Raw genomic sequence first — 16,118 nt, 5'->3', positions numbered from 1 at the left:
ACCGGACTCAAACATGGCGGCGGGAAACCAAAACAAACATGGAGGCACGGAATGTCGCCCCACCAAATGTCGCGGGAGGATCCCGCGGAATCCGGGACGGTTGGGAGGTATGCAGAGACTGCACTTCCAAGTGCAAAGTGGATTTCCCTTTTGTAAATAACCCCCATTCTGTCTCCATCATTTAAAATACACCTATGATAAAAATGATAGATCCTTCATTTCTTTGTGGGCAAACTTACAAAATCTGCAGGGGATCAAATAATAATTTCCCCACTGTATGTGTGCATTACAAGCAACAAGAAAATGCTGAAGCACATTTATCAGTCAGCCTGCAAAAAACAAATTAGCCCTGTCTAAGAGTTCATATTAAAAACAGGGCTTTTGGTTGCACTCATTTGCAAATAGGTGTGAAAGCTGCAGTGATGATCTCATGAGATGTGAAAAACAGAATGTATGACCCTCTCAATACAGACCTGTACAGAATACAAAGCAATGTTAGGATGGAAGGAGAACACTACAAAACACGTATTATACATAAACCTCCTCATAGAACACCTGTAACGGAGTCAGTCACGTGCTCTGCTAGCAATATGCAGCTCTACAGGCGTCACCTAGATGAAAAGTACAAGAGAGGTCGCCCTGCCCTCAATAAACATGTCTCCTCCTCTAGGACGTGCACGTAGGCTACGTACGGTGGAGAGAGCTTATTTCCGCTTCCGGTTACAGAGTGTCCTTGTCCTTTAGCAGCGGCTAGTGAGAAGAGAGGATGGGTAGCATGTTCCGCAATGTCCTGGTAAGGGCGGCCTGGAGAGCCTCTGTGTTTGGGAACCATTATGGCTGTGTACGGGCGGTGCTGGGCTCATGGCGTGGAGACGACTGTATTCCTGTGCTCATTACTCACGAGTCTATGGCTTTTCTATGGACCGGTGACCTTGGTGCCCCGACTAACAGCTTCTACAGCAAGTCTCCTGTGTGTCACATTTCTAGGAAGGGAGGCTATTAGAGCGGATATGTGTGGACATCACAGGACCGCGGTTATAGGACTGTGTGTCACACTTTACTAAGATGGTCTCAGAGGATGCCTGCTAATATTTCATCGGGGATCAGTCAGTAGAATGCCCCTATTGCAGTGGGTTGGGTGCAACCCCGCCCCCTACTCTGGGGTTTGGTGGTTAAGAAGTTGTCCCCCCCCCCCCAACCCCCCCCTACAGCTTTGAATGGTTAAGATGTCACCCCCTTACAGTAGTAAATGGTTAAACTCCCCCCTTTACCGTGGTAATTGGTTATGTCACCCCCCTTACTGCATTGAATGGTTAAGATGTCACCCCCTTACAGTAGTAAATGGTTAAACTCCCCCCCTTTACAGTGGTAATTGGTGGTTATGTCACCCCCCTTACTGCATTGAATGGTTAAGATGTCACCCCATCCCTTACAGCATTACATGGTTAGGATGTCACCCCCCTTATGGTGGTGATTGGTGGTTAAGCTGTCACCCCCTCCCTTCAGCATTGCATAGTTAAGATGCCACCCCCCTTACAGCGGTGAATGTTTAAGATGTCATCTGTCTCCCTCCCTCACCCCCCCCCCTTACAGCTTTGATTGGTGGTTAAGATGTGCCCCCCCTTACAGCTGTGATTGGTGGTTAAGTTCCCCTCCTCCCCCTTACAACAGTGATTGGTTAAGCTGTCATCCCCTTGCAGTGGTGAATGTTAAGATGTCACCTGTCTCACTCCCTCCCCTTACAGCTGTGATTGGTAGTTATGAAGTCCCCCCCCCCCCCCTTACAGCGTTGATTAAGATGTCCCCCCAACCCCCTTACAGCATTGATTGGTGGTTAAAATGCTCTCCCCCTTACAGCAGTGATTAAAGCGGGAGTTCACCCATTTATTTATGTTTTTACCTTTTCCCCTTAGATTCCTGCTCGTTCGGTCTAGGGGAATCGGCTAGTTGTTTTAAAATATGATCCGTACTTACCCGTTTTCGAGATGCATCTTCTCCGTCGCTTCCGGGTATGGTCTTCGGGAGCGGGCGTTCCTTCTTGATTGACAGTCTTCCGAAAGGCTACCGACGGTCGCATCCATCGCGTCACTAGTAGCCGAAAGAAGCCGAACGTCGGTGCGGCTCTATACTGCGCCTGTGCACCGACGTTCGGCTTCTTTCAGAAAATCGTGACGCAATGGATGCGACCGTCGGAAGCCTCTAGGAAGACTGTCAATCAAGAAGGAACGCCCACTCCCGCAGCCCATACCCGGAAGCGACGGAGAGGATGCATCTCGTAAACCGTAAGTACTGCTCATATTTTAAAATAAATAGCCGATTCCCCTAGACAAAACGAGCAGGAATCTAAGGGGAAAAAGTATATTGTAGGGGTGAACCTCCGCTTTAAGATGGGGGGGGGCCCCCCCTTTTACAATGTTAATTGGCAGTTAAGATGTCTACCCTCTCCCCATTCCCCCCTTACAGTAGTGATTAGTGGTTAAGATGTCTACACCACCTACCCCTCCCTTATAATGGAATTGGTGGTTAAGATGTCTCCCCCCCCCCCCCCTCCCACAGCAGTGATTGGTGGCTAAGATACCCCCTTCCCCTCCACAGCAGTGATCAGTGGGTAGTATTCCCCCCCCCCCCTCCCTTTAGAGTGGTGATCAGTGGGTAGGATCCTGTGCAGGAACCCTGGTTGAGACGGCTGCGGTGGCTGATCCTCCTATTGAATATACACTCGTCAGGCTGGGTAGGAGTGTCTGTCCCTGCTTTGCCTTTCCAGCCTGTGCTCTCCCTGGTAATGTCACCGCATTGCTTTATAGACTCTACTTGTCTGTTTTTATGCAAAGAGGATCCCCCTTATTCCTTTTACATTTTTTTATTTTTGTTTCTGTACATCCCTATTCTGCTGATTCTATAAGGTAACAAATTAGAGTAGAATCCTGTCCAGTATTTTGGAGATGTGTTCTTCCAAGGTCATTCCATTGCAGAGGTATATTGCATATACTTTTAATAGACATTCTGTTAATGATTGTTATAGAGCTGGATTCAGTGATAGATAATGGAGCTGAACTCCAGACAAAGCAAAATACACAGTATTTCTGTATAGTTAGTTCAAAGAAGTTAAACTCACCAATAGACTAATCTCTCTGTCACTCTGCTCTCTCCTGGTGTTGGCATGCTCCTTGCAGTACAACATACCTGATTGGCTCCTTCTCTATTTGCCAGCCTGGGCTCTGCTTTACCCCAGCTGTCTTGCAGGACTAAAAGCTGAGCTTTAAAGTGACACATCTATCTTCTCCCAAAATAATCCATGCTTCTTTCTGGTCCTGTTATGTATATTACATAAAATCATTTCTTACTGTTTTTCTGCCCACTTGTAGAATACTCTGAGCTCCCAAACCTCTCCTTTTCCACTTCACTACCCTTTGGAATGAGCAGTAGTCATGTACAGTGCTCTATGCACACTACAAATCCTATATACTATCTGAGGGAGCAACAGAGGGTGGCTACATTCCTACATACAGTGGGACCACCGAGAACAAATGTAGTCACCCTCTTAATAGTCAGCTCACAGCAGCAAAAAAGCGAAGGATTTGGAGGCAGCTGAGAAGAGGAAGTTCTGCTTGTTTACATTCTCTGCTCTCTCCTTATTGCCACATTTGGCACTGTTTGTGGTGGGGGGAGCAGGTACCTGCTTTTGACAGGTACCCGTTCCCGCTTTCGGTCAGATGCGATGATCTGAGGGTTCGGCCCCTCCTCCTTCCCTGTAGCATTCTGAGACACATCACAGGTCCCAGAAGACTACAGGACCATTCACAAGGTGCATGTGCAACTGACAGTTTCCCTTGCTTGAGATGCTGGTGCCTGCCCCTGAAACCGATTGAAGAATCTGATTGGGTGAAGATATCGTTTATCTCTGGACAGGTAAGTGTTCTCATTAAAAGTCAGGTAGGGATGACATAAGAAAATTAGGGCTGCCTGTCTTTGGGGAGCAGTAGTGATTGGAGAATGGTGACCATGTCAGACAACTTTCTGATGTTTCTGCTAGAAGTTGAGGTGTAATTGGTGCTTTATACATGTATTTATGTTTTGTTTCAGGCCCTCCGTCAGATCTCCCAGAGATCCCTAACTACTTCTACTCGGAAGTCGGTGCAAAACCGGGTTGCAGAAAAGCAGAAGCTCTTTCAGGTATATACTTTTTTTTTTTTTTTTACATGCCTTTTCACAATATTACCCTCTTACCAAGTGAGAGGGGATAGTGGGTACAACTTGAAATTATGCATCAATGTTTATCTTTAAAGCTCAACTGAGCCTTCTCTTTTTACTGTAATTCGGTCATACTCTTGTTTGCAGCACCTGGGAGAGTTTGCCACTCGCACACAAAGCAGCAGCTGTGGTTGTGATTGGTCCAATATGCCCTACTACACACTCCTCCAATTAATAGTGCTGCTCTTGGAGCTTGGGTTATGTAATGATTTTTGTGAGAGTAGCTGTCTGATTCGAGTGCTGCAGTCTTGGGTATATCAACCCTTACTGCAGCACAAAGTATGTGCAATAAGTCCAAGACCACAAACCTGTGTATTGCTGTATCACAGTAATGTAGACCATCCAATTGGACTTTTACTGTGTTTAAAAGCTGATCTTTTAGTGAAGTTTAAAGGCTAAGTTCACCTTTTGGAACATGTTACATGTTCCCTATGTATTTAGCGTGGAACCCATAATATGTCTAGCTCCTGCCCTGATCCCTATCATCCCCCCGTGACAGCAGGCAGGGCATCTTCTCCCCATATCCACAATTTATTTATATATATATATATAATATACTGCTCCCATGCGGCCATGGCAGTTTCCTGTGAATGAAATAAGGCATCGACCACCACAGCCGACGGCTTGTAGTTTTGCACGTACTGTAGGTGCTGATGAGCGTGCTTGTAATCCTTTCAGCTTTCAATCAGACAACCCTTATGAAGGTATACCTGAAAGCTGCAGGGCTTGTCAATAGAATGTACGATTTTATTTATACTGGACCTAACTATCCATTTGGGCACAGAGTGAACTTTTGTGACTTTCCTTTATCAAATATCTAATAAATGAGCCAAAGTGAACTTGTCTTTTTATATGTAATTATTTAATGTTCTCTTTTTACAGGAAGATAATGGTGTTCCGGTCCATCTAAAAGCAGGCCTTAGTGATGCGTTATTGTACAGATTGACCATGCTGCTCACGGTTGTTGGTAAGCTGTTTTAATATAAAGTTTAGATGCATGTATAATTTACTTGCTTCACCTCTGAGACCTAGACCTGTACATTTAAACCAGAGGACAAAAAATTACCTGCAGTATCCCCTGTTAATGATTAAAGAGAAAACAAATTCCCTTGAGCCTAGGTTTACATTGATGCGATTTGACATGTCAAATCGGCTGCTATTGCACCGTCCGAATTGGTGCGATACCCCATTTGCGACGCCACACCACCAATTCCCAAAAGTAGTTTCTGTACTACTTTTGGCAACTTTGAAGTGTGATTCTTGTGTAGACATCTGAGGAACCTGCACAGATATCTCTGAAATCACCCCCGAAGTTGGACTGAAATGGGGGGGGGGGGGGGGGGAATGAAATCGAGCTTCAATCCCGCTGTCCGTGTGAACCTGCACTCAAATTTTGTATGGGAACGAATATGCAAGAGGTCACATCACCTGGCTTCCTATTGCAGTATGGGAGGAGGGATCAATTCAGGGGTCTCAAACTGGCGCCCCTTCAGCTGTTGCGAAAACTACAAGTCCAATGATGCATTGCAGGGCTGACTGTTACAAGCATGACTCCCACAGACAGAGGCATGATGGGACCTGTAGTTTCAAAACTGGAGGGCCACCAGATTGAGATCCCTACTTTAGAGGCTCAAGTTAGTAATGTGACATAGATGAGAAGTTCTCTACAAAACCCTCAATGGTTGTAACACAAAATTGCCATGTTGTCATTGGCCTCTGGGTGGAGAGGAGACTCTATAGCCCTGAGTAAATCGGGACTAGGATTTGGTGCTTGATATATCAATGATGCTAGCTGCAGAGTGATCCTGTAAAAGATGAAACGCATAGACTTGGTGTGAGGATTGAAACAAATTGAAATGGATTTTCATCAATTGCTAAGCTGGGGAAATTAACCCATAGGCTGAGAAAATGAATAACCTGGGGGAAAAGGGAACACTGCCCTTTTTGTGAGGATTATACCCTTCTGAGTGCTAGTTTTTGCAGTGCTGGAGGGAAGTGGCCAAATCTTGGGCACATATTGGCATTTAGGCAGGATGGGGAGAGCTGCTAGAACTAGGCACTTTGAAAGACTTGGGGGGGCTGCACACAGAATTGTTGCCCCACCAGAAGAAAAATATTTTCTGTTCATGCTGAGACCCCTTTCACACTGAGGTGCCTGTAAAGAGCCTCTCCTGTCACTCCAGTGTGAGAGCCTGAGGGTTTTCACACTATAGCGGTGCGCTGGCAGGAAGCCAAGTCCTGCAAGTAGTATCTTTAAACGCTTTAAAGCGCCCCTGCCCATTGAAATCAATGGGCAGTGGAGCTTTCTGGGCGCTTTTAATCCCCGCTAGCGGGGATTAAAAGGGCTCCAACTGTAATGTGTCCCCAGGCATTAGTCTACTTTGTGGGCGCTCCTATTCTGGAAGTTGCAGCTAGCACTGAAGGCACCCCCCCCCCTCTGTTTCTTATTTAAAGTATTGTGCCTCTGATCAAGTAATTGTGTTGCACAGCTGCTAGGCAATATACGAACATGCACCAAATCGCATGTATGAAAATCACATTCAAGTGCTTTCTGCATGCAAATTTCTTTAAAGACCTCTATTTAAATTTTGGTTGATTTCTATTGAATTGGACTAAATTCCTTCTGTGGGTGGTGGCAGGTGAACAATTTTGGCTGAACCTGAATAGATGCAGTCACTGGCCAATTATTCTGAAAGCCACAATTGCCAGCTGTCAGAACAAAATAGCTGACAGGGGAAGATTTGTCCATCAATGCTGTTTTGTTTAGAGAGGGGGCTTTGACTGATTTTTCTTGTTCGTTCCATTGGGCTGTACAAGCGAAATCTGTGTATATGGCCAGCATTGGATGATTTACCACAACCTACTACTGCAGTGGTCCTTGGGCAGCAAACGTTCGGGCCGGGTTCACGTATGTACTACTGCAGTTCCCAGCATGGGGGTCCAGTGCGTTCCTGTTCAACGGTTCAGGTGCGAATCTGGTCCGAATTTTTTGCTTGAATTTGCACCTCAACCGGACCCAAACAAGCACAGACCCTTTTGGAATGAGAGCTGCCGCTGCCACGGATATGTGTGAACTGGCTCCGCTGAGAGTCCATCACGCTCGCATGTCATGTGAATTGGATGTGGGGTTCTCTGCATCCAATTCATCCAATTCAATTGGATGCAGAGAACCCCACATCCAATTCACACATGTGTAAACCCAGCCTTGGGCGAAAACTCTCAGCAGTTTCTATGTAGTCTCAAGGAGCTACTCTCCTCCCTCCTGTGCAACTGATAGCAGGTCAGGGCTCTCCTATGTACCTCGGAGACATGGCAATAAACCAGGCTTACTGTTTGATTGCAGCTCTGTAATATCCTACATGCTTCACCACTTGTCAACGCCCACGGAATTTCTAGCAATTCAAGATCACACAAGATGTATGCTGACCAACGTCCCTCACTGTGATGTGGCGAATGACCATGCTGGTCTCGAGTGCCCCTGCTGCCAGAGATGAGTTATGTCCCTCACATCTAGCTACATATTTGACCCCCTTGTTGGTACCATGGTCAGAAAACTATGGGGGGTGGGAAAGCTGTCTGTCAATGGTGCTCAGCAGTCATAACGCAGATCAGAGTGGGGTGAAGTGTTGTGTTCACTTTTATACCACGAGGGGTTAAAATTAAGCTGCAGCCGTTTTTATTCTAATGCAATTGCTTGAATGCATGGGAGCTGTTATTGGAAAGGTGAACTTGGCCTTTGAAATCAAACAATCTTGGTTTATTTGGACACTGTAATAAAACCAAGTTGAATACTGCCCCCTAGTGATTGTTATACAATTACAGCATGTATTGTAACTGCAATGTCTAACTGCCTGCCAGGACGTTTTGAAATTTTAAGCAACAAAATGGAGTTCACCAAAAAGTGGGTAGGACTAAATTAGGACCTGTGGAAAAAGGTGCAGGTGTTGGAAGTACCACTTGGTCTCTGTACTTTATTTGTGGTTTGCTCATACACTTTGGTGGATTTGATAAAAGCTAATCTGTTGTACCTTTTTACAATTAAATTAATGTTTAGCTTTACTTTTATCCCCTTTTTGTTTTTCAGGAGCTGGTTATAGTATATATGAAATCGGCAAAGCTTCACTCCCCCGGAAGAAATGATTCCATGTTAAATTTGAATTCCGTTGGCTTCAATGTGATGCATCAGGGATTGTTCTTTCCTTGTCATAAAGATTTGTCAAAACTGTGGGAACAATATTTATTAAAATGTACTGTATAAACTGCTAGAAATAAAGCAGTTTTGCATTACTATTGGTGTTGCTTTTGTTTTCAGTAATGTGTATAGTAAGTAGTAGAGGTGCACCGAACGAACATTTTGGTACTGAAAATGCAGGATGCACTTGGCCGAAAAGGACAGTTTATATCATGAATTTTTTTAATGCATTTTATCACAAGAAAATGCATCCCTTTAAATTCTATGTATTTCTTCACACTGGTCCATTGTGCTTCCCTTGTGGTGGTAAATCTTACTTGCTCCTTTTTTTTTTTTTTTTTATTTTTTTTCAGTCGGTTGGCCTGGGTTCACACTGCTGATGTGCGAGACACCACATGTAATTGGCACAGGAATCGCAGCAAATGCCTGTGCTAATTACATGCAGTGTCTTGGGTGCATTTTGAGCCATGGATTTGTATGGCTGAAATCGCACCGCATTTGCACCAAACTGGTGCAGGACCCTTATTTTGTCTACACCAGAATCAGTCTGCGCTGCATTTTGCAAACCGATTGCAGAGTGTCATTAACTTACACTCCACAATCGGTTTGCATGGATGGATTGAGATTTAGATGCAGTGCTGAATTTGCTCTGCATCTGGTGTGAACCCTGGTTTAAACCTACAGGTAAGCCTAGATTAAGGCTTGCCTGTAGGTGCAAGAAATGTCTCCTTTCCGCTTCTGAATGGGACCGTGCCATCCATGACAGCTCCCACATGCGTGGGAGTGACGCAATCGCGGCTCCAGCCAGTCACAGCGCCGGAGCCATGATACAAGGAAGTGAGATGGAGGAGAGGAATGAGGGCTGCTGGGGGGGGGGGGGGGGGGGGGGTTATATCTCAAGTAAGTAATTCATAATAAGCTAGTATGCCATGCATACTAACTCATTATGTCGTTTTTTCTTGCAGGGTGTGTTTTTGTTTTGGTGTGTTTACTTTAAGTTTTTGATGTGTTTTTTTTTGAGTCAGATGACCTATAAAAAAGCACAGTAATAATCTACTTATTGTTATTGGCAAAACTGCAGAAATGTTGGTGCATTTCTAGTAAGTAGATTGTACACTTATTTTTAATTATTTTACAATGCGTGGCAAGGATGGGGTCATGTCCACTATACTCCTGCCAGAATAATGGAACTATTAATAAAATAAAGATAACTTTTAAACTTTTAAATATCATCATGTTGATTGCTAGTTATTGACATGTGTCTGCATTTAAAAGGAGTATGTCCATTAGTGCTGTCATAAAGCTTGGATCTTTCGGCAATTAAAATTACGATTTCAAGACTTGCTATGACTTTCAGAAAATACCTTGGAGTGTTTTCTAAAATGGGGTCATCTTGGTGGTGGTTCTACTGCCTTGGTCCTCGAGGGCCTCCAAAATGTGATGGTTAGTCAGGAAAATAGATGTGCAATTATTGACTGGTACACCTGAATGTGCTCTTTGGATTTTGGGCCCCATTATGCATCTAGGCTGTTAGTCTTGCATATGTGGTATCCCCATACTCTGGAGTAGCTGAATGTGTTTTGGAGTATAGTTGTAAGTATGCCTAATGTGGAAAAACCTCCTAAAATGACAACTTTTGTTAAAAAATATTTTTAATACAAAAGAATTAGAACTTCAATAAACTCACCATATATATTTAATATATAAAAGTCTATGGCTCTAAAATATTCTTATGAATGAAAGTAGAAAAATTCAGCCACTGTGCAGGAGTGTGTCCAGATCTATCATGCAAGTGGCCCAAACTGAGTACAACACTCATTGATATGACCTTTTATAACAGGAAGGTAAATCAGCGCTTTGTTTCAAATGAATCCTCCAGTCACTGGCAGGTAGCTGTCCCTCCATGCCAAGGTGAGTCCATTGTCATGTCAAATGCCACTAGGAATGACTGCTTTACGTCTAGGTGCAGCTCTTTACTCTTGTAGACCCAAGTAAACGTATGAAGAAGCTTTTAACAAAACATGGTCAGGTGGTATGGTCTCCTAAAGTTTGCTATGTAATGGCATAAGAGTTTCCTTCCCCAAGGAAGAGTTGGTCAGTGTTCTTCACTGTCTGTGTCCTGGGTTAAAGACTTTTATCCACCTCTCCCTATCCAACAATAAGTGGCTCGCCAGTGCAATGTCAGGCTCCTGTAGACAAGCCCTACAGCATGGGTACTGAACTAAAATTCACGGAGGTCTGGTCACTTTTTAGGGCCCAAACATCTCAGCCCTTATCGTACTATACAGGGTTCTACTGTGTGGGAACTTTTTTCCAACTTTATTGAAATGTCAAAATTACATTTCATTTTTATGCACCACAGCTCCGTTACGGTGCATAGAAACATACTATGCACAGAGCCTGCAGGTGAGCTCCAGTCTGTTGCAGAAAAATGCACACAGTATGCATGTTGCACTTCAGTGCACCTACCCAGAGAGACAAGCCCTTACATCAGTTTTCTCCTTTCACATCAGTCTCCCACTTTACATCCTTCCTAGACCACCCCTTTTACATCAGACTGCTCCAGCACAGACCCCCTTTACATCACAGCTGCCCATCCTTGCACCACAGTCCTTTACATGGTCCCCCCCTTCTTTAAATCGGTCATCCCTTCAAATTACAACGCCCCCCTCCCCCCCTTACATTATAGTCCTGTCTCCATCTTAGACTTCTTTCCCTTTCAACACATGGCAGCACATCCCCCCCCCCCCCCTCTCCCTTTACTGTCCTACTTTGCTCACACAAGGTGGGAGGCATGGCCGGTCTGGACAAAGTGCGGGGCTTTTCATGTTAAAGGCCAGTGGGTAAATGATTGCTTGGACAACTCCAGCCTAACAACCAATCGCCTGCTTCTCAATGTGAAAAGTCTTGTCCTCTATCCAGATCTGCCACGCCTCCCATCTTGTGTTTTTCTTTGAGCATGGTAGTGGCAGCTGTGGGCAGAGGAACTGGTGGCCAGGAGAAGATGCACAGGCATCAATTTTGCGAGAAGAAATACTCAAACCAGAGCGCTATATGACAATGACCACAAGATGGTACTGTAATGTTTCAATATAATTGTTCTATGTGGTAAAGTCCCACAAATTGATCATATGTGCAAATGATCCAAAAATCAAACATTTATAGCAGTTCAAAACACGGCATAATAAGCCTTGCAGGGTAAACAAATGTAAACGGTAAGCTTGCATAAGCCTGTATGGTGGGGGCAAAAAGATGTTGCATATCAGCACATGGTTGAGGAGAACGTCAGGGAGGACAGTTGATGTATGATCCAAAGGATGAGATGCCCAGGGGAGTGCCGGGGGGGGGGGGGGTTGTTAGATCTCGCCAATGTAAATTACGTCATGGCAGGTCGGAAGTGACCTAAAAGTAACTGCAGGAGGGTCGAGAGAAAGCCACAACCAGTAAATAAAAATGAGGTTTAGATAGCATGCTACCAGGTTACAATAGCAATGCATTTCATTGACCTGCCTCTTTATCACAACCATTAGACTTCCTCGCAGTTTCTTGAAAATGACAAGCTGTCTGCCACAGTGGAAGGTGGGACTTGTAGTCTATTCATTCACAGAACGCTGCAAATGAATTATGCTGCTATGCAGGCGGAGCCTCACACAGCCGAGCCATTTTTGCTTCAAAAGGTATACTAAGGCCCAGATTCTCATAGGGCTTACGACGGCGCAACGCCATGTACGCCGTCGTAAGTCCTAATCTGGGCCGTCGTATCTATGCGCCTGATTCTTAGAATCAGTTACGTATAGATATCCTTTAGATCCGACAGGCGTAAGGCTCTTACGCTGTCTGATCTTAAATGCAATTTTTTTTTTTGCCGCTAGGTGTCGCCTCCGTCGTTTTCCCCGTCGAGTATGCAAATTAGCCAGATACGCGAATTCCCAAACGTACGCGCGGTCGACGCAGTGAAGTTACGACGTTTACGTTTGGTATGCGCGGCGTAAAGTTGCCCCTGCTATATGAGGGGCAACCAATGTTAAGTATGGCCGTCGTTCCCACGTCGAAATTTAAAAATTTACGTTGTTTGCGTAAGTCATCCGTGAATGGGGCTGGACACCATTTACGTTCACGTCGATACCAATGACGTCCTTGCGACGTCAATCGGAGCAATGCACCATGGGATATTTTCCGGACGGCGCATGCGCAGTACGTTCGGCGTGGGAACGCGCTTAATTTAAATGCTCCACACACCCTACCCGGCTAATTTGAATTAGGCGGGCTTGAGCCCGGGTGATTTACGCTACGCTGCCGCAACTTTACAGGCAAGTGCTTTGTGAATAAAGCACTTGCCTGTAAAACTTGCGGCGGCGTAACGTAAATCAGATACGTTACGCCCGCGGAGTTTTACGCAATTATACGAAAATCTGGGCCTTAGCCTTTAACCGGTTCCCGACCAGCTCTTGCACATTTACTGCTCAAAACCCCATACAGGTACAGGGTTACCTTTTAAGAGCCGCCAGAGGGCGCGCACCCACTGCACAGCGGGTGACCCGCTGTGTGTGGCCGGCACCCGCGATTGCGTGCACAGGGATACAAATCCCTGTTCTGGCAGGGGAGAGGAGACATATCGTTTGTTCCTACTAAGTAGGAACAACATGTCTCCTCTAGTCGGTCCTATCCCCATACAGTTAGAACACACATGTAACCCCTTGATCGGCCCCTAGTGTTAACCCCTTCCCTGCCAGTGACATTTATACAGTATTCAGTTCAAATTTATAGCACTGATCGCTGCATAAATGTCAATGGTGTCAAAAGTGTCTGATCTGTCTGTCGCAGTACCGCTATAAATTGCAGATCCCCACCATTTACTAGTAAAAAAAAATGGCATAAATCTTTCCTATAGTTTGTAGACGCTATAACTTTTGCGCAAACCAATCAATATACGTGATTTTTTTTTCCCACCAAAAATATGTAGAAGAATACATATCGGCCTAAACTGCTAAGGAAATATTTTTTTTTTCAAAATTGGCGCTCTTTTTGTTTATAGCGTAAAAACTAAAAGCAGCAGAGGTAATCAAATACCACCAAAAGAAAGCTCTATTTGTGGGAAAAAAAGGATGTAAATTTTGTTGGGTACATCGTCGCACGACCGCACAATTGTGAGTTAAAGGGACGCAGTGCCAAATTGTAAAAAGTGCTCTGGTCAGGAAGGGGGTAAAAATCTTCTGAAGTGGTTAAACAACGAAAAAATGATATATTGCAGTTCACCAATACTTAGATGTAGGCTGCATTCATTTTCTATTTTAGGTGTTTTTCCCTTACTTTCACCTGGTAATCCTGCCTGTAAGTCTGTTATTTTTCAAACTCCTTTAACAGACCAAGCTGTTTAGCAAAAATGCCAATTGCAGGCACTGACAGGTGCTTACAATGATCAGTTTTTATTAATTTATGAAAAAAAGGAAAGAAACTGCTTCTGTAACTGCCTATAAAGTAGAGTTCAGCTTTAATTTGTTAGTCTATATCAGGACTGTCATTAGAGCAGTGGATGATGTCAGTAATGCAGAGGTTTGTGTCAGTATTTTTTATTTGTATTATATTTTATTATTTTTTACAATATTATTGAATTAAATTTTTACACATTTTTTAGGAGCCCTGTTGGGGCTTAACAGACCCCTGATGTTTCATGTATGAAACAGAGAAAAGGACTGAGAACAGATTCCCCACAGTGTCTATGCAGGAAGAGCCCCACACAGCCAAGCCATTTTTTGCTTCAAACATGCTTCAAAAGGTATACTTAGCCTTTAACCGGTTCCCAACCAGCTCATGCACATTTACTGCGCAAAACCCTGTACGGGTACAGGGTTACCTTTTAAGAGCCGCCAGAGGTGCTCTGTGCTGAGAAGTTTACTATGCTTCAGTTATTAATGCAGAAAGCAGCGACCAGTGCCAATCACTCACTGTGTTCATTCAGAAAAGAAGTGGTCGGTAAATGACTCCGTTTTCGGCCCCTTGCTCTCCATTGTTCGTGGAACCGATGGGCTGTTTTTTTCTCCCTGCAGCAGCTGAATGCCAGTGGGAGGGGGAGAAGGAGAAGCGGGCATACCTGGCATTCAGCTGCTGCAGGGAGGAAAAAACAGCCCATCGGTTCCAATAAGTGCTGCCCCTCCTCTCCCGGGGTCAGACTTGGCAAACAAGAGATGCGATCTACGTGTCGTCTACGGTCAACAGGTTGTCGGGCCTCAATCTAAATCTACTAGTCTAGCACTACCCTCTCTCTCACTACCCAGATTGGCAATGCTGCTGTGTAAAGGTGGCCTCGTATTTTCATACAGAGTGGAGACACCCTAAGGCAGGCCATACATTATACATTTTGTTTTGTTCAACCCACAATGAAACATTTGATGTGGATGAGGGAATCCTTCCCGCTGTGCTATTGTATTCTGCTGGCAGGGACCTTTATTTACCATCAGAACATAATGATCAATGTTGCCGGCTACAGCCGGTGGCACTGATCGTTTGGGAAAACCCAGACAGGGTGCTTGTACATAGATCAAAATTCAGCAGCTTCCTGATGACCTGGCTGAATTTCCATCCGTGTATGCCTGGCTTAAGACAGGAAGTGTGTTACTCGTTGGATCACCAGGTAAAAATTAAGAAAAACACAAAACGAAGGTAGCGACCGCATTTAGAAGACAATTACAGGTTTGCTGGCACTTAAAATCATTTTTTGGGGTCAGATTCATTAATTTCATTGGCATACCAGAACAGACTGGCTGAAGCATAGGCTGGAATAATATGCTGTAGCAGTTTATCCAACGTACAGTAAGCAGCACAGTCTTCTGGTAGTAGTACAATACACTTCCCCTCTATTTCTGAAAATAGAGAGAGTGAGTTGTATTGCATATCCGCCATTTAAAAGAAGCTTTGTACTTTTATCAATTAATACAAGGCATCTCCTAATTGGCCGAGAACATGATGTCATCTATGCAGGAGCCAGTCTGCTCTGGCATGCAAGTCATTCATTTGGGCTCTGATGAAGAGGTCTTTGTAACCTCGAAATGCGTCAGCCGGCAGTGACGCACCTTTATCCTCCCCAGGCCCGGATTTCCCACAAGGCCACTGAGGCCAGGCCTTGGGGCGGCAGGGCACCAAGGGGCAGCAGTGGCATGGAGTCCCCCGAGGCCCGGAACATACAGTTAAGGGCGGTAAGTTATGGGGGAATCCGCTCGCTCGTTAACAAGTGATTGCGGCAATGTCGGCGAAATCACTTGTAAAATGTGTGCTCCCATCCGTCCTCCCCTGACCCCACATACCTCTCTTTGCTGGCTCTGTCTTCGGGACTCCGTCCTCCCCCCGGCCACCAAGTCTGTCTCCTGTCCCTGCTGCCGATGTGCACAGAGAGAGGGGAGAGCTGTGCTCTTCCCATCTCAGCTGTGACAGGAGTTCTAGCACAGTGCTAGGACTCCTGTTTTGGAGGTGACAGGGTCAATAAAGAGAACATGTCACCTCCAATTGCTATCACACAGGGAATTGTTTTCTCTTGTGTGATAGCAAAAAAGTTAAGTGAACAAAATTGATAAAAAAATAAATAAATAATAAGAAATAATAATAAAATTGATAAAATAAAAAAGTAAAGAATAAGAAAAATTATAAGGAAAAAAAATAAGAAAATTATACAAAAATTAAA

General features: G+C 44.7%; 1 protein-coding gene across 1 annotated transcript; it reads left to right on the top strand.

Moving 5' to 3' along the window:
* The first annotated feature begins 677 nt into the window (after positions 1 to 677).
* On the top strand, positions 678 to 8,541 carry LOC120937043 (cytochrome c oxidase subunit 7A2, mitochondrial). The gene is made up of 4 exons (XM_040349967.1): positions 678 to 793; positions 4,084 to 4,173; positions 5,134 to 5,218; positions 8,336 to 8,541. The coding sequence occupies exons 1-4, from the start codon at positions 767 to 769 to the stop codon at positions 8,389 to 8,391; spliced, it is 258 nt and encodes an 85-aa protein (XP_040205901.1). The 5' UTR covers positions 678 to 766; the 3' UTR covers positions 8,392 to 8,541.
* The last annotated feature ends 7,577 nt before the right edge of the window (positions 8,542 to 16,118 follow it).

The sequence above is a fragment of the Rana temporaria genome, chromosome 4 (assembly GCF_905171775.1).
Source record: "Rana temporaria chromosome 4, aRanTem1.1, whole genome shotgun sequence".
In the NCBI taxonomy this organism is placed as follows: Eukaryota; Metazoa; Chordata; class Amphibia; order Anura; family Ranidae; genus Rana; species Rana temporaria.
Note: the sequence above shows the minus strand (reverse complement) of the source record. Positions and strands in the feature narration are given on the sequence as shown.

What these genes read in the sequence shown, in the direction of transcription:
- LOC120937043 (XM_040349967.1), top strand. Translation starts at nt 767, where the DNA reads ATGGGTAGCATGTTCCGCAATGTCCTG. An exon ending in AAAAGCAGAAGCTCTTTCAG is followed by an intron (nt 4,174 to 5,133) that starts GTATATACTTTT and finishes CTCTTTTTACAG; the next exon opens with GAAGATAATGGTGTTCCGGT. An exon ending in CATGCTGCTCACGGTTGTTG is followed by an intron (nt 5,219 to 8,335) that starts GTAAGCTGTTTT and finishes TTTGTTTTTCAG; the next exon opens with GAGCTGGTTATAGTATATAT.